Here is an 18,758-nt window from a genome sequence, read left to right as displayed (position 1 = left end):
TAAATTGACAAAATGGAGCCTGTGGTTTGGAAATTATGGTGGACCACCCAACGATCTACTCAAAAGTCTGGGTCATCGGAAGATCTTCCAAATTATGTGATTTCTTTCAAAATTCACTTGTGGTTTCTATCAGCTGATTCAGTTCTAAATTTTCTATAAGCGGCACCTTCGGGTAAAAGTTGGTGTTACCGCACTTTCCAGACTGAGAGATCAGTGTGATTTGTCCCTTCTCATGGGATTTTTCAGTCCACGATCATTCCTGTAACCACCTACCTGCATGAGCTGTGCAACAGGTCCCTGAAAGTATTCCTGTCCCTCCACTTCTTTACTATTTCTTCTCCATATATATTTTCTTCTTATCTCTGACCTCTCAGGATACTCCAAGAGTCAAGGGTAAATAACTTTATGGGCTCCTGTTTTCACTCTTCCATCCTGTTTTTAGGTCAGTGCTGCAGGATGGGTGCAGCTGGGATTTCAGAATTGCTTTTCTTGTTGCTCTTGGAAGGGGCAGGGGAAGGATGGAGTTCTTCTTTCCTCCCCTTTTGTGAGAATCATAGAATCACAGAATGCTTTGGGTTGGAAGGGACCTTTGCAGGTCATCTCGTCCACCCCCCCTGCAAGAGCAGGGACATCTCCAACTACATCAGGTTGCTCAGAGCCCCATCCAACCTGACCTTGAATGTTTCCAGGGATGGGGCATCTACCACCTCTCTGGGCAACCCGCTCCAGTGCCTCACCACCCTCATTGTAAAAAATTTCTTTCTTAAATCCAGTCTAAATCTGCCCTCCCTTAGTTTAAAACCATTGCTCCTTGTCCTGTCACAAATGCGTCCTGAGAAAATGTGCACATGCTCTGCTCTCTTCTCTCCCTGGGAAATGGGGCAGTCAAAGTGTCTTCTCCTCCTAGCTGGGCTGGAATATAACCAAATGCTGAGGTCCCGATGATAAGAGCATGGCTCAATCTTGTGCAGCGATCAGAAGAGTTGGGAGTGCAGCAGTATCAAACAATGAGTTACCTTTAGACGTCCTCAGAGCTGTCAACAGAAATATGTTTTAAAGCCACTCTCTGGGTGTTTGCATTCTCCCATAAACATTTTATATGGAGGCAATTTCAATATGCAAAGTGACCAAATCTGTTTTTAAAACAATCGCTCTCTGGTTTGAAAAATGGAGTTTGTTCTGCCCTAATGCAAAAACCTCCACATTATTTCACTCAGCAATGAAAACGTGAAGTATTGATTTTGAAATGTATAATTGATTGTAACAATAAATCACTGGGCAGTATATGTGCAAAATTGATTTTTCTATTGCAATAATTAATTTGATATGCGCTATAACATATTTATGCAGGGCCTAAGCAACTCAATAATGGTAATAAATTGTATTTGGTCAAAAACTATCCACCGTGATGTGGTTGACTTTTCTCTTTGTATAAAAATCTGTAGTACGGTGCTGTAAGAGAGAGTATAGATACAGTGGTGCAATTGTGAGGCCTCGCTCCGTGAGAAACCCTTAATACCCTGAATACCTTATATCGTGCTGAGTAAAAACACTCAAAGGATTGGAGACTTGCAAGGAACAGCTGGTGCCCAGATTGTTTTAGCAGAGAAATGTTGATGTACAATATCAGCTCCCTTATCAGTCCAGCCCAGTAAATCTGGTGGGTTTTCCTGGACAAATTGATAGAAACTGTAATAAAGAATAGAATGAATAGACATATGGATGAACATGATATGACGAGGAGGGATCAATACAGCTTTTGTGGAGGGAAGTCCTGCTTCACGTGCCTATTGAAGTCCTTTGAAGGAATCATTGAGCGCATGGGCAAGGAGATCCAGTTGATATCGTTGGCTTGGGTTTCCTAAAGCCTTTTGATAAGATCCCTCACAAAAGGCTCCTGAAGAACTGAGTTGCTGCAGTGTAAGGAAACAGATCCCTTTGTGATAAGCAACTGATGTGATAGAGAACAAAGAACGGAGAGGGGTGTTGGCTTGTTTTGGCCGAGGAGCGCCGGCGGTGGAGTTGCCCGGCAATGCGTGCTGGGGTTCGCGCTGGCTAGTGCAGAGGATGGAGAGTGAGGAGGAAACAAGGGTTAGCAACTTAGTGCAGCAGAAGTGAAAGCTGATTGCTAAAAATCCTGACAACGCTGGCTGACTGGGAGATAAAAGAGTAAATAAAATTCCGTGTGATTAAATATAGTGATGCAGAGAAAGCATGTCTACGTGCTGCTCGGGAAGGAGGTCTTGCTGTTAAAAGTCTTGGAAGCGCAGTGGTCTGCGGAGGTAAAAGCACCGCTGAGTGTTGGGGTTTATTGGAAGATGAACGGGGTTGAGAAGAAAACGATCACTGCAGCGCTGCACAAACCTGCCGCGCACCCTCCGCCAGACGCGGGAAGGAAGAAAAGGTGCAAGGGAGGGTGACGGGAATGGCCAAGGCTGTGGACTGGCTTCTGTATCACAGTGACAACATTCCTGCAGACCTTTCTCCAAGTAGAGAGGTGGCGGAGACGGGTGTCTGGCCACGTAGGGATGTGTCGGGAGCCATCAGGAAGGGACGGTTTCAGTTTGGGCGATTAGGCTGAGATAAGATCCCTGATACAATCTAGGCTAGACAAGCAGTATTTAGAAAAAATAAGTGATTAGTCTCGGTTACTTGCATTGCTGCTGACTCTGGCGAATGGCTCAGCGAAAATTATCTTCTGTGTTGGGATCGGCAATAAGTTTATTCCCAAGAGGTTTGACTTTCTTTACATTGATATAATGAGGGTGCAGTAACGTCTCCGTCAACGCCTGTGGAATTAAAAGGGCACAAAATTGTTAGAACTGCTCAGGTTGATGTTTGTATCCTACAGTCAAAAAGAGGCGACTTTGGGCTGAAAAGCGAAATGAGTTGCAGCGTCTACTCAACCCCAGAGCTGACATTTATAGTACCCTAGGTATTCTAGTGGCCTGTTGAAATGAAGAATTCCTGAAAAGGGAGAAAATTTATTGCATAAATCCATTGTCTATATAGCCATCCACTGCTAGAGAATGTATAGTTTTCTTTACGCCAGTTTGAATCTTTTTAGATTTGATTTGGTTTTCTCCTCAAAATAACAACTTAGTTGAATACATGTTATTAGAAAAACATTGCCTTTTTCCGTTTCCTTTTTTTTTTTTTGATTCATTTTATGTGCTTTATTTCTGTCATTTCTTTGCCCAAAAAAAAAAAAAAATCAACAATAATATCTCTTCTTTTACAGAGCATCAAAGTTAGCTGGTTGCCTCCACCACCAGGTACTCAAAATGGATTTATTACGGGCTATAAAATCCGACACAGAAAGACTACCCGCAGGGGTGAGATTGAAACACTGGAGCCAAACAACCTCTGGTACTTGTTCACAGGTCAGTGTTCACATGGTACAGCCTTGCAAGGTTTTGATGAATTAAATGCTTTGGGAATAAAATATACTTTCACTTCAAGGGAACATTGATTTCTTTGCTGGTAGGTAGCATTTATTGTGTTGTACAAAGACAGTCTTTATGGAGCTTTTTTTAAAACAATTTTTTCCTTAATGCTTTTATCATGTGTTTTTCTCCTGGATTTTATCACTAATGAATTTGAAGCTGCATTTCTTGTGTCCAGTATCTTAAGCCTCAGCTGTTTTGGGGTTTTTTTAGATCAATTTCCCTAGTTTCTTTTCCAAGATTTTCAATGGAAAATATCTCCTCACAGAACAAAAAGTGCAAGAACAGATCATAGCAAAACTATAATTGCGATGAATGATGAAAGTAGCCTGATGAGTATTGTAAGGGTAACAGTGAATTCTGGTAGCCGAAAATGAATTTCACCTGGGTTCTTGCATTATGCCCAAGACGTAACTGAGAAAGCAGCAAAAGATCAAGGGAGAAAATGAAACTTTGTCCAAGTTTTGCCCCTGAATTCAGTATAACCACGATTTCACCTCAAATGACATGCATTATGTTTACTTTCACATGGGACATGTCGTCTGTGAGAATCAGAAGTAATTCTGAATTGCATGTTTCCGAATAAACCATATCATTTTCTGTTTTGGAAGGGAAAACAGTATTTTATTTCAAAATGAAATAAAAGCAAAAGTAGAACAGCTTTACGAGGAAGACCTTAAATATTGAAATCTCAACTTGGTCATCTAACGTAGGCTCTTGACCGAAGTCCCCGTGGGACCTCTTGTGAAGGCTACATAACTAATAGCTGCACAACAAACAACTGCTTTCTGGGGAGAGACAGCATGTTAAGCGTGTTCGACAAGTTGGAAAGGATCTATTTGCTGGCAGATGAAGTAGAAACAGTGATGAAAGCTGCTCAGATGTTTGAGTTGCCGCTGCTCTGATGGCTTAGAGAAGAAAACATAGCGATGCAGTCAAAATCCCAGAGCGAAGGCACCTCCACTGCCTCCATACCTCCACTGCCACCATCCCTGCGGATCCCGTCCCTGGGGAAGCAGAGCAGATGAATCTCTGTTGTGGTCGATCCCCACATCCTGAGCAAATTCTTTCTTCCACATGAATTATTCTGGGCTTGAAGAGCTGCGGGAGTCCTGGTGGGACTGCGGGCTGCGGGCAGCCCCCAGCCCTCCCGCCTGCCCTGGCTGCCGCAGCCCTGCCGCAGCTCACCTCCCTGCAGCCCAAAGCGAAGTGCTTTGTTTCACAAAGCTTGGGAATACGTATCTTAGAAAGCAATTAAGAAAAATATCCAGCTCTCGTTATTACTTTCTGCATGCATACATTGCGATTGCTAGAAACGGAGCTATGTGGCTCTTGTAAATGGACATTTTAAATATTAACATGTAGGCACTTCACATCTTTCCTGCAATCCTGTTTGGTAGGCAGGTGCTTTATGGGATAATAAGAACATCTGCAATAGCAGAGGAGTTTAGAGTTACAACGCAGGTTTTTAAATAGCTGCTATCATTTTTAGAGTAGGCTTCCATGTCAGCTAAATGTTAAACTGCTCTTTTTAATTATGAGCGTTCTTCTCCGGAGAAGGTTTGCAATTAAATGAAGCGGGTTTTTCCTGTGCTTTGTGGTCAGTATAGACTGAGCAAAAAGATAAACCCATATCCCAGTCACGATTCTGTGATTCTGTGATCCCCACCTCAGGGACTTGGAAGTCTTGTGGCACATTCAGGAACGCTGCAGTAATTGTTTCCTGATGGCTTTAGCCACAGAGGAGAACGGCTTGTTTCTGAAATCGTGCTTATTTCATAATATTGGTAAGACTTTATATTTGTTGCCTCAACTGTGTGCTCTGAAGTTAATGAGGAGCACTGGAGAGGAAAACGCTCTTCAGTTGCTAACCTGGTTCCTAGCCTGCAAATTCTGTGTGTAAGGAGGCTGTACCTGCAGTTCCCTGCACGTTAAAAGCAGTGAGCTGTTTTTGTGAAGTGTGCAATCAATGGCTTAGTTACCTAAAACAATTCTTCATTTTTCTACTATTTGGACTTCTATTTATTTTGTATGTATGAGCGCAACTGATGGGAATTACAACCCAAACTAGTCCTGGGCCGGTGCAGCCCTCATTCAGTTTTTGAAGCCTTTTCTTTTGGTCAAAAGTCTCTTTGCCTGCAGGAATAACCACCTTCCCCCCCAGAAACAGAATCACAGAATCGTATAGGTTGGAAAAGACCTTTAAGATCATCGAGTCCAACCATAAACCTGACACTGCCAAGCCCACCACTACACCATGGCCCTGAGCACCTCAGCCAAACGGCTTTTAAATACCTCCAGGGATGGGGACTCCACCACTGCCCTGGGCAGCCTCTTCCAGTGCTGGACAACCCTTTCCGTGAAGTCAAATTTCCTAATGTCCAGTCTAAACCTCCCCTGGCACAACTGGAGGCCATTTCCTCTCGTCCTATGGCTTGTGACCTGGGAGAAGAGACCGACCCCACCTCTCTCCAGCCTCCTTTCAGGGCGTTGTAGAGAGCGAGGAGGTCTCCCCTCAGCCTCCTTTTCTCCAGGCTGAACAACCCCAGGTCCCTCAGCCGCTCCCCATCAGCCTTGTGCTCCAGACCCTTCCCCAGCTCCGTTGCCCTTCTCTGGACACGCTCCAGCCCCTCCATGTCTCTCTTGGAGTGAGGGGCCCAACACTGAACACAGCATTCGAGGTGCGGCCTCAGCAGGGCCCAGTACAGGGGACGATCACTGCCCTGCTCCTGCTGGCCACATGACTTCTGATCCAAGCCAGGATGCCATTGGCCTTCTTGGCCACCTGGGCACGCTGCTGGCTCACATTCAGGCGGCTGTCGACCAACACCCCCAGGTCCTTTTCCACCGGGCAGCTTTCCAGCCCCTCTTCCCCAAGCCTGTAGCGTTGCATGGGGTTGCTGTGGCCCAAGTGCAGGACCCAGCACTGAGCCTTGTTGAACCGTTCTGCTACGCCCCTGCCCAGGCATTGCTCGGAGGGTGCTGCCCGTCCGACATCCCCACGTATGTCTGCCATATAGCTCAGTCTGCAAACCAGGCAGTGAGACACTGTGTGGAGCTGTGGTGTGCCAGGGGAATGCGTTTCTATATATTCGCATATATATTTTCTATATATATGCATTTCTGCCTATTTCCTTACATAGGGCAAATCCAATGGACTGTTAGGAGAGATTTAATTTGACGCAAAATTTATTGTAAACTCTGGTGTTGTCATTAATTTGGTTTTTTCATCTTCTGCTTTCTGTGTGATGTTTAGTTGCCTTTTTTTTTTTTTTTTTTTTAACCAGGACTTGAGAAAGGAAGCCAGTACAGTTTCCAGGTGGCTGCCATGACAGTGAACGGGACAGGGCCCCCCTCGGACTGGTACACAGCAGAAACACCCGAGAACGATCTCGACGGTAAATGCCTTTCTTTTAAAAGCTGTTGTCATCAAAAGCCTTCTAGCGTCTAGCCGAGGGGTGTCCCTGCAATTGTCACCCAGGCCGAGGTTAGGGTGAGATGCCCGGAGTCTAAACACCCACCAAGAGATTTTTTTCTCGTACTCCTGGATCCCATACGCCTTGGGTTGTGTTTCCCTGTCATCACCAGGACCAAGGAGTTGGAAAGCTTTATTAAAATAATTCCCTGCCAGAATTTAGCTCCTGAGCATCGTGGCCGTTTGCAATAACGCAGTGAAGGGAATCTGTGACTTCATAAATGATGTTTAATAAATTTATCTATTTTATTATTAATAAATGTAATCAATCAGAGAAACAATGAAAATGATGCCAACAGTCCTAACAATTCTCTAAGCAAATATTCAAATAGGTCAAATCCTGTTTCCCAGCCTTCATTTGCAGATGTTAGAAATGCAGGTTGGCAACGAATCTGCGTAATTAGTGAAAGATGACGGGATGCAGACACCTGAAAACTGGGGGTTGTGTAAATCAGTGCAGACGCTGACACAAAAGGGAAGAAAAACACTGAAATGAAAGGGTTAGATAAAAAGACTGGAACATTTGAAGTAGTAAAGAAAAAATCTACCTAAAAAAAATTAAACGGAGTACAAATCAAATGGAACAAAGACTCTGACAGATGGAAGTCACGGCCAAACTACAGTCAATCCATAAGAAGCAAATATGTAGTAGAAAGGAGATGAATAGAAAATAAAAGGAAACTGATGAAAATTGCTATGATTTTTAAAACAAAATAAGTCACCTAAAAAGGATCAAATGCAAACTGGATGAAAGAACAAATAAATAATCAGTTTAAATGCAGCATAGTCCTTGACGTTGCCTTTCTTTTGACTGGCCTGATTTCCTTATGATCTCAAAATCATCCCTTGCAAATTGAAGAATTTCTGCCTTTCCCTATGTCCAAATGCAATTTTCCGGCAGAGCGGGAGCGACTGCAGTGCATGGCACGCAAAACGGGAGAAGCAGTACCCGTGGTTTCTCAGCAAGGTTTTAAAGAAGACGCGATGCTTCTAGACGCGTTGTAACTATACCAACGGATCACGACGTGCCGCGGTGCATGATGATGCCTTTCTAATTACGCTTTGGCTAGGCAGCAGTTTGAGAAATGGTGGTGTTAAGGTGTAAACAGCTGCCTTTCCACTGGCGAGAGTCAACGAGAAATTCTGAACGCACCGCAGGATGCAAAAAGAGAAAGGCGTTTGCGCACGTGTGGTTTGATTTGCGTTTAGTACCTACACACTACCTTCCTCCGAAGTTTTTGTGCCCAGATAACGTGTGTGCATGCAAAGACGTTAACCGAGTAGTCGCAGGAGACACACGGTGGAAGTAGGTGCATGCGAATAAATTCAAGCCAAGCCGTTTTGTTCGTGTATTGTATTTACATGCATTTGCATTTGCAGTAGTGATGAATGACCCTCCTGAAGCTGCAGCAGCCTGATGCTGGGAACGCACCGTGTTGCATACTCGATCCAAATGCTCTGATCAACCCTGGGGAGAAATCCGCTTCTTACTGTAGTTATGCAGAGTCCTGCAAGTGTCAGCTAAGGAGGGAAAAGCTGGAGCAGAGGCTGGTAACCGCAGTCCCCTCTCTGCTGCTGTGGCTAATGCCGTTTCTCTTGCTTTCGCTGGAAGCCTGGTTGGCATCAGCAACACGAAGATGAACAGTATCCCGGAGAACGGCGTCAACTCCCAATGGATATTCATTTTAATTAGTGTGTTTTGTTAAAGTGATTAGAAATCCAAACATAGCTGCTTCTTCAAGGTTCCCTAGAAAGCTCACGTGCCTTTACTGACAGCTGGGAAGGCTTTAAATATTTATTTGAAGCCTCAAATTTTGTGCTTTAAAAAGAAAAAAAAAATAGAAATTGAAAGCAGTGCTTTCCCCAAAGGGTTTGATTTAAATAGCTTGAGCAAGGATGCAAGAGAATCTCTGATCAACTTTGCAAAGGTATCCTCCAGGAAAATGGGTTTAGGATGCTTGGTTTCTGATTACTGCATTGAACAGATGGAAACTGTTATACGTATTAGATCTAGTTTAGCTTCAGCTCTAAATTAGTGCTTTAAGAGCCTGACAAGCTAGACTGCTATCATATTGTAATTTATACTGAAAAGTGATTGGGGAAATATGTGGACAAAATGGGACGAGTAAAAACTACCCTGACTTTGTAAAATATACACCTTTGAATGTCTACGAAAATTGCTGAAGTGACCCAAACGTAAAGCATTTTTCAAGTTTGCCAGTGGAATTAGGGACCTTTAAGTAGCACTAAGTGCAGCATTCCCTGGATGGAAGACACGGGTGCTCAAACCATCGCCTAGAAACACAGCGAAGGACTCGGGAGCACGTGTGAGCAGACGTGGCATCCCGGGAGGAGATGTCACACCAGGCAGCGACACACAACTTCAGCTTCCATTTCCTGGCAACCTCATTGTCCGTAAGGGAAGAGACTAAGAAACGCAGCACGGAGAAATCTGATTTCATAGGCACATCTCCTGAGGAACTCTCCTCCTGCGTGCCAGGGGCTGGGCTGGGGGGCTGGCTGACATCCACAGCTCGTGTCTTTGAGCACAGCATTTGCTGACAAGCACTCAAAGATTTCCCGACATGAGAGCAAGTGATGAACTCCTGGTGCAGTTAAGAAGGGGGCTGGAAATTTGGCTCATTTAGGACGTAGGATGAAGAACTCATTTGGCGCTTGGGGTAGGAGAATGAGATCTCGAGGTTGCTTCTCAGTAGTTCTGGCGTCGTGTTCAAGCCCAGGAGAAACGCAAGTAAACGTCTTGGTCTAGAACTGCAAGGAAGCAGCCTGACAAAGAAAACAGGAATATGAGAGACGTATTTCAATAGGAGTTTTACTTCTGGATCTCCTGAGTGCTGGGACACTGAAAAGCAGCAGAGCCATGCAAAGGCTGGATGGTCCGGTTTCCTGAAGAATTGATGGATTTAGATGTTTGGCTGTATGTTATCATTGTCAGAAGTCTTTCCTGTGGAAAACGGGCTTCACTGTAAAGAGAACCAAAAAAAAAAATTTTGTTTGAGGGCAAAAAAATTTATTAGATTCTGACTTTTAACTTTGTACTTGAGGTTGTGAAATACATGACCCGAATTCTAAAATTCGGAGCTGTTTCAGAATAAGAACGTTTTTTTTCCAGAGAATGTTTGAAAGTAAAGCTAATTAAAAATGTAATTAAAATTGCTTTATAGAGAAAGCTGAAGAAAAAAAAAGCATCTTCAAAAAATAGCTGTGTTTATGAAACTTTAATATTGGGCAAGTAGTTCAAAAATGTTCTTCACCCCAGCTTCATTTTAGAGACTTAATTCACGAGAAGGGTACAAGAAGTTAAACTGCCTTTTGCTTTCTGAAACAAGAAGTCATGATTTTGCTCTGAAATGCATGAATCGTTTCTTTGAATTGTTTGAAATAAAGAATAGGAAAAGTTTGAATAAAGTAGTTTTAACCCAAACGGCTGCCTAGAGGTATCTGGACTGCAGTTGAAATCCCTGCGTTGTGTCAGATGTAAAAATTATTATTTGAAGGCAATCGGTTCTTTGAATGCTCTGATCTCCTTTGCTGCCAGAGTATTGCTACTTTTAGAAAGTTCGAGGAATTGCAGCATTGCTACGTTATCCAACTTCTCACTTCAGGGCATTAAATTGGTATTTTATCTTTGGGGCCTGTAAGAAATGCTTCTGTCGTTTGTTTTTCGAACCGCGCTGTTCAGGAATAGCTGCTCAAATAATTTTTGCTTCTGCATTAAAACAAAGGGTGGGGAGCGGAGCGGGGGTAAATGGCAACGTAACGTGACTTACAGTGGCACTCCTGGTGCAATCTGTTTCTTCTTTGTGTGAGTAGCTGCTTTTCAGTGAATTTTCTTCCACCTTTAAACAAGACCCCCTGCTTTGCAGTTTTAAGGAGTTGAATGCAAAGGACTTCTAAAGTTGCTGGGTGGTTCAGACCGGTAACGTACTCATCCCTGAAGGTGCAACAGGTTTTCAGAGTGCTCTAATGCGTTCATAAGAATTCGTCTGAAAGCACGTAAAAAATCCAAGGACACGTGTATGGCACTGCTTATTGAAAAGGGTTAATTCTTCTTTTTATTACCTTTTTCCAAGGTTTACAGTGGGAATGCTTCACAACTGTGAAGGGTCTTTTGTTGGAGTTTACATCATTTTATCGTATTACTGTTTTTTCTACCCTGTCCTTGTTGCCTTCCATAGAAGCTTTCATCTATCATATTGCAAGCCTTTTTATTGGGGAAAAATAGTAACTTGTCTCTTTCTGCTCTCAAAAAGACAAGCTACTGTGTGGCTCCTCTGAAGAGACTTGTGATATGGTAGTTATCGGGTAAACTCAAACAAAAGGCATCTACTCATCTAACCTTTACAGTAAAATTAGGCTTATAGAAGGCAAATAGACTTCAAGTGATTAATTACTACTTAACATAATGCAATTTACCAGGCAATACCTGTAAATAAAATATTTTATTCTATTATTTCATTTATGAAATGTTGGTGTATTATTTAAAGCAGCTTCAAAGTGAGATGTCCGTGTCCAAGAGTTAAAATTCACTTCTTGTTTTCACGGGAAGGAGACAGCTTATTGCCAGAATATACTAGTATATCGCTAACAAAGTAAAGCTTTTTGTTAAATAATCTGTGAGCACAAAGACAACTCGTACGATCAGCTGTCAGGATCCTGCTGAACTTGCAAATAGACCAAGGAAGAGAAAAGTTATCCTACTGGAAATTCTCTTGCAGGTCATCTTTCATTTTCCTGCATCATTTTAAATCTCTCTTGTAGCCTTATGCTAAAGGTGGAAAGCACTAGGAGATAACTGTTTAAAACAGGATGAGGTGTATCGGTGCTCTTGGAAGGGAAGGATGTAGCTCAGACATGAAATTGCATGTAAGCTCTGCATGTAACTCCGGGGCACGTGGTTGGTTTTTTTGTGCAAGCATTTTAATCGAAACTCAAACCTTATGAACAGTAACATTGAATGAATAGAATATTAATTGATACCTTTTTTTTGGGTTGTTTTTTTTTTTAATCCCAGAATCTCAGGTTCCTGACCAGCCAAGCTCTCTTCATGTCAGGCCCTTGACAACAAGTATCGTCATGAGTTGGACTCCGCCGCTGAACCCAAACATTGTCGTCCGCGGGTACATCATCGGCTACGGCGTCGGCAGTCCGTATGCTGAGACTGTGCGGGTGGACAGTAAACAGCGTTATTATTCCATTGAAAATTTGGGTAAGTGATTGTTGTCATTCATTTCATTTCATGGAAAGAGGTTCCTCTGAGATTATGCTATTTTTGTAGGTTTATTTTCAGGCTGTCACTGGTGTTTCCTTTAAATGTTGCTTTCTTAGGCTGCTTCTGCATTCCATTTCACATTTGGTCTTCCCTTCAAAACTCGAGATACTCTCAAACATGTCAGATTTCTTTGATCAAATGCTCATTTTATTCCGTAGATCTTATTAAGTCGTGTGCTCCTAATACTGACTCCCACTTGTGCAGAGAGGTGGACCTAAAGATGTTATTGCCCAGGCTGGCCCCCCAGGTTTGAATTTAATGGCCATCGCAACGCTCCTATTTTGTGTCTGTCAAAACGGTGCCAAGAGAGAGGTGGTTATTCATTATTCATGGCCCAGCTTCTGTGACAGTTCATCTAAATTCTGAGCATGGTACGCAGGGACCTGGATACTTCCAGTGGTGACGGACCGTCCTCCTAGCACTGGGAAAGCAGCTCAAAGTTTAAAGGAATTCAAAAAGTTTAATGGTTTCCTTGTCATTTCTTCTTTAAGACTTTTATTCCAGGTAAAAATGGTAAGTTTTCTGCTTAGTAATCTGATCAGATATTACAGGAAGATTCGTTAACTTGGTGCATTAGGGGTGCACAGCTAGACTGGTTATCTCAATTCTATAGGACCGAAACTCTCTGATATCTAGGGACACTTTTCTTTGGAATTGGTATTTTATAGCACCGTGAAACTGCATCGTCCAACCTTTTTGCTGTTTCCTCGGGGAAACCCGGAGAGTAGAATAAATTGGTTTTACTCTTACTTCATCAAACAGCTTCTCTACGTCCAGATGTATATTTCATGATGGAGGTATTTGCAAAGAGCCATGCATAAACACTCCCAAATATTCAGTGGGTTCTACAGAAAAAGGCAGATTTGGTAATGTTTTGTGCAAGCGTGAAGTTATTACGCAAAATGGAAAGACGTTTGACTGGACTATGGAAGAAATTTTGTGGAATATGAAGATAAAAGCTGTTACTAATGAATGTGCGTGTCTAATAACTGATGGTGAGGATTAAATGCAAAGTATTTTTTTTAATTCCAAAAGGGATTTAAATTCTCCCAAGCCTATTTTAAGTTGTTTCATATCTTAAATGAGTTTTCAGTTGAGTCTTTCACCACTGTTCACCCAGAATTACTAGAAAAGAAAATTTTATGGACAGAGCTATCTAAGCCACTGTGCTTTGGCTTCGGCAAAAGCTGAGGAGGAGATGCCTACACAGCTCAATTTTATAGACTTCCAAATGGTCAGCTCTCACTAAAAGTGTCTTGATCAACAACTGGAGAAATGTCTTGGGTTTTGTGAAGCTTTAGTGTTTGTCTTCCTTCATGTATTACATGACCAGTGATTATATTTGCTCATAGGACCTCTGGTAGCCACTACCATCAGGTGGAAGAGATGCTAGGAACAACTTGTGGATACAGAAGCCTTCTAGTAGGGTAACTACACTTGGTATTTGTGGAAAGCTGGTGGTGTACTTCAGCTATTAGAACTGTTTCTGTGGATTAAAAGGCTTCTCCTGTATTCTTGGAGAATATATACTTGTGCCGACAAGCAGAAGTACGTAGAAAGTCCAGCAAGTCCGGGAGGATGTTTCACTAATATACTGTAATTACAGAAGTAACACTCAGACATCTAGAAAATCTCAAGAAACTGTTTTGAGCGTATCAAGTATTTACTTACAAATAATTAGGTCAGTGAAATCAGGGTTGGGTTTTTTTGCTGAACATCTTCCAACAGACTGAGGTTTCATGAAAGTTACTAATTATTCTTATACTAAGAATAATTATTCTCATTATTCTTATACTAAGTATAAGGAAAGTATCTTTTCATTGTACATTTTTTGGTTTGATTGCAAATACACGAAATGTGAGCAGTGTAACTTAATTGTCATTGTCCAGATAAGCCACATGCATCTGGTCCCTAACTGGATAAGGATACAAGCACTTTGGTCACAAATCCTGACGTGTACATTTTAAATTCAACTTCTCTGAACATTCACATGTACAACTTTGAAAATCAATTTCCATGAATAATTGCACTAATTAAATTCCATCATTTAAATATCCACAGAAAATGAACCCCAGAGGGATATGACCAAGGGCCCAGAAAAAGCTTTTAAAAAATTAGAACGGTTGCCAACACTTCCTGCATTATTCACCCACTTTATTAGAAGCCATTACAAGAAAATTACACAAAATGATGAGACAGAATGCTTTTCCTAATAAAAATACTCTTTTCCATAAGGTTCGGAGTCAAAATGTGCTGCTGGCAGGAATGAGGGGAAAAAATATTTCCTAGCTGTTATCCCACCTGTTGTAAAATTTCCTGTGAAACCTCTGCACGAGGGGTATCCATTCTCTTAAACGCAACGTGCGAAAGCAACAGTGAAGACTGATACCTAAATAAATGATGAACTTTCAGTGAGTTTTCTCTCCCCTCCAAAGACCTCCTTCCTTTTGATCCTCCTGGCTTTCAGCGATTGCTTCCTCTTGGCTCCCCCGCTCTCCTTTGTCTCGTTAGCCAGAGCCTGCGGAGAGGTCACCCCGCTTTGCCTCAATCCAGTCTGTGATCTGTGTAGCTGAAAAATTGAGTTTTTGCTGCTTCCCGAGGTTCACTGCAGTGCTGCTTTTTATTTTTCCTTTGTATGCTATTTTGAAGCACACTGCGAACCCTGTGTATCATTTAGATTCTAGAGCGGTAGATACTTTCATTAAAGAGCAATCAGATTTGTTTGACATCAGCTGCCTTTCAGAAATCCTGCCCGACTCTCATTTACAGACACCGTTTTTGCACACAGATGCCCAAACCCAATAATCCAGGTCCGTGTCAGGCGTTATTTTACTGCTAGAAGCTCGTGCCGTAGCCCTGAGAGAAATGACGGTGGAGAACTCCTCTATTAAAGCTGGTGCCATACCGGGTTGAACAGGCACGCGAAACACCCCGATGCCATATGTGTGCGCGTACGTGCACGACGGATCTTTTTCCTAGGAATAATTTTCTCTGTTCGGTGTTCAGGCCTGCACAAAAGCACCTCCTGGACATCTTTCCAAAGACCTTACGGGTGAGAGATTGAGAAGAGGGATGCACATGGGTGTTGAAAGTGGAAGCTAACGGCCTCCAGGCTGGCCCACGGGCTGTATTCCCTTCCCAGCATGGGCGAGACGGTTGCCCTGGAAGTTCCTGCCTTCGGGATCCCCCTTTGGGGGTTCCTGCCGTAGATGTGCGATAGGATTACAGAATCACAGAATCACAGAATCGTATAGGTTGGAAAAGATCATCTTTTGATCATCTAAAAGATCACCTTTAAGATCATCGAGTCCAACCGTAAACCTAACACTGCCAAGCCCACCACTACACCATGGCCCTGAGCACCTCAGCCAAATGGCTTTTAAACACCTCCAGGGATGGGGACTCCACCACTGCCCTGGGCAGCCTCTTCCAGTGCTGGACAACCCTTTCCGTGAAGTCAAATTTCCCAATATCCAGTCTAAACCTCCCCTGGCGCAACTGGAGGCCATTTCCTCTCGTCCTATGGCTTGTGACCTGGGAGAAGAGACCGACCCCACCTCTCTCCAGCCTCCTTTCAGGGCGTTGTAGAGAGCGAGGAGGTCTCCCCTCAGCCTCCTTTTCTCCAGGCTGAACAACCCCAGGTCCCTCAGCCGCTCCCCATCAGCCTTGTGCTCCAGACCCTTCCCCAGCTCCGTTGCCCTTCTCTGGACACGCTCCAGCCCCTCCATGTCTCTCTTGGAGTGAGGGGCCCAACACTGAACACATTACGGTAGCAGTTCCGGCTTGTTGGCTATGTAAGGCTGCAGTTCCTCGTGGTGATATTTGTGCGGGTTTTGTTCCTCCTTCCCTAACTTGTTTGTGTGGCTGTGGGTCATTGTTGGCCACCTGCACGCACACCCTACGAATGCGGATGGTTGGATATGACTGTTGGTCTGGAAATACTGGGTATATCTGGAAATACAGTAATTTGTGGCAATTTGTACTCTTATGTGAAATTCTATAGTGCTAAAATCTAATCCTAAATCACTTCCTATTATCACAAAGTGAAGTTGAGGCAGAGTCAGAAACAAAAAGTAGCCCATGCTTTAAGCTCAGGACTGATGATCTTCTCTGCAGCCAGGTTGTGGAGAAGACTAGCTTTATTTATGGTCGTGGTGTGTCAGTGTTCGGTAGTGAAGCCTTTGTGACAGGACAGAACTAATGATAAACTCTCTGACCTGCACTCTAGACCGTTTATTTATTTTACCCAACTTCAGATGTTTAACTGAGTCACCTGAGTTTGAGCCATATCAGCCCGTGTTCCTTCTCTAGTCCATCAAGCAGGAAAAGACAACAGCAAGGATAGTTCAGCCCATTCAACAGCTCCATCATCTGATTTTTTCTCCCTGTTGACCACGGTGGATGTCCATAGTGGTAACTTAGCCGTGGTGTGCATTGTTACGCATCAGAATTCACCGTTCTAGAGCTAATTATGAAATTCCAAACATCTTTGCACCTTCAGTCTGCTGCTAATGATTGATTAAAAATGCTTTCTGTGCAGTACTTACTGGCTTTGGATGGGAGTCAGATATCAAAGTCTGTTTCAAAATCCTATTAGACACTTCACTGTGCCTTCATAATCCTAAATACTTTTAAAACTCTGCTTGAATGTCCAAGGCTTGGAAGCGATGGACGATCTCCTGAAGTGGATCACCCCTAGGGGAAGGACGGAGACCTACACGCTGACAGAGCGGCTTGCTTTTTAATTCCTTCCCTCTTGATAATGCAAGCCTAACACCAATACGCACAAGTCATATGGCAGCTTTGCATCGTGTTTCAGGTCCTTAATGGACTCCTTCCTTCAAGCAAAACTTTTTTAATGCCTGAATCAGCCTGCACCCGAGCTGGTACAGCACTTGTCTGACTAGTACACTTCAGCTACTGCATAAATCACTTCAAAACCATGAAGAAAAGTACTCAGTCTTTCAAAATAGTGATTGAGAACTGTATTCTGTGTGATGATCATCTTGAATACAACTACACAGAGGTAACACTTGTACTCTAGAATGAGTTAAATAGAGTGATTTTCTCATGACTGAGTGGTCCTATTGCCTTGGAGACACTCTCCACAGGTGCAGAAGAATGTAAGAATATCCAGAGACTTAAGCTTTGTCAGTGAAGAATTTGTTGTATTTTCTTTCTGCCGTGTATGAAAGATATTTGATGTCAGTCTCATAAATTTCAGGAGCAAGCATCCCTGCTCTCATCCAACCTTTTCTGTGACAGCGAAATCAGTGCTTGACTGACTCTCCAATGAATAATTCTAACAAGGAGACCCACTTCTAGTGAGCCACTTCATTTTCTTTTCTCTTTTTTTTTTTAATATTTTTTAAATCTTTGCTTGTGATTATAAATGACAAGGTTATTGGCTGATTAATGGCAGTTTTAACAATATTGGAAAATTCACAGATGCCAATTCTGGTCTTTTATGCATAAGAAGTAACGATTTCTGTACTGATCCAACTCAGAAGGTGTTAAGCGTAGTAATGAACCGACTGGGCTCATCGCCATGGAGCTTTGTATTAAAGCTTACTCATGAAGTAGAAGTTTAAAAGAAAAAGGAAGAAGTGTGCAAAGGAGATTTCCATTTACCGATTCTGCAAACATAAACCCCACGCTAGCCGTAATAATTTGCATAAAACTTTGACTAGATCATAAAGCTGTATTTTCAATTAATGTACTGGAAAAATGAAACGTGGTAACTTTATCATAGCATCTTCCAATATGTTAACGACATTATTACGTCATGCTGGGATATTTTGATAAGTCGGTCCAGAGTATTTTAGTGACTTACTGGAATAAGGGAAAAAGGTAAGAGGCTGAGATGCGAAGGGTGGTAGGCTGGGCGTAAGGAGACCCGAGGATCACCATCAGCCTCCCGTTGCTGCATGCTGTGGCCTCTGCCTTTGCTCTATGTTAGTGACATCCCAACAGCAAAAATGCTTTAAAAAAGCATTTGAATAGGAACAACAGAATAATTCTGCAGTGGATGACAGGGTGTTTGCACCACACGAGAGAAAGCAGAGAGGTGCAGATTTGGAAACCGGAGACTCGGTTTTAAGCTGATGAGAAGAGGTAATTCCTCTGCATCCATAATAATACTTCCACCTGTAAAATGCCCTAAGTCTTTCCATGAGAAAAATGTGTATAAAAATGACTATTTTACAGATATTCAAAACTAAATGTGATGGGAAAGCTGTACCAAATTCCCGAGTCTTACAGAAATGTGGCCTTTCTTCTTCAGAGCACATCCCTTCCTCTCCCCTTACATATGTGAGAGCAGAAGACCAAGGTGTAATTTTAGAAAGAGTTTTTAAGTACAGTTGCCTTTATGTGACCTAAGAAAAAGCTACATTCCCCTCCCCGAGCGTGTAGCAATGCATATGCACCCTCTTGAAAGAGTTGGATTGGGAAGCTGGAGTGCACGTCTTGAAATATTATTTTCATGTCTCTTTTTAACTTGAACCTTTGATCTTCCTGGCCCAGCAATGAAAGCAAAGTGCAT

General features: G+C 42.8%; 1 protein-coding gene across 4 annotated transcripts in view; it reads left to right on the top strand.

The window, feature by feature from the left end:
* The window catches only part of DCC (DCC netrin 1 receptor), a 618,393-nt gene that overhangs the window by 513,104 nt on the left and 86,531 nt on the right, over nucleotides 1–18,758 (top strand). For all 4 annotated transcript variants that reach the window (XM_072860253.1, XM_072860252.1, XM_072860251.1 and 1 more), the window contains 3 exons: nucleotides 3,242–3,383; nucleotides 6,734–6,844; nucleotides 11,957–12,151. In XM_072860253.1, the coding sequence (XP_072716354.1) occupies nucleotides 3,242–3,383; nucleotides 6,734–6,844; nucleotides 11,957–12,151 (448 nt within the window). The remainder of the gene's footprint in view (nucleotides 1–3,241; nucleotides 3,384–6,733; nucleotides 6,845–11,956; nucleotides 12,152–18,758) is intronic.

Source organism: Ciconia boyciana, chromosome 4, assembly GCF_034638445.1.
Source record: "Ciconia boyciana chromosome 4, ASM3463844v1, whole genome shotgun sequence".
Lineage (NCBI taxonomy): Eukaryota > Metazoa > Chordata > Aves > Ciconiiformes > Ciconiidae > Ciconia > Ciconia boyciana.
Note: the sequence above shows the minus strand (reverse complement) of the source record. Positions and strands in the feature narration are given on the sequence as shown.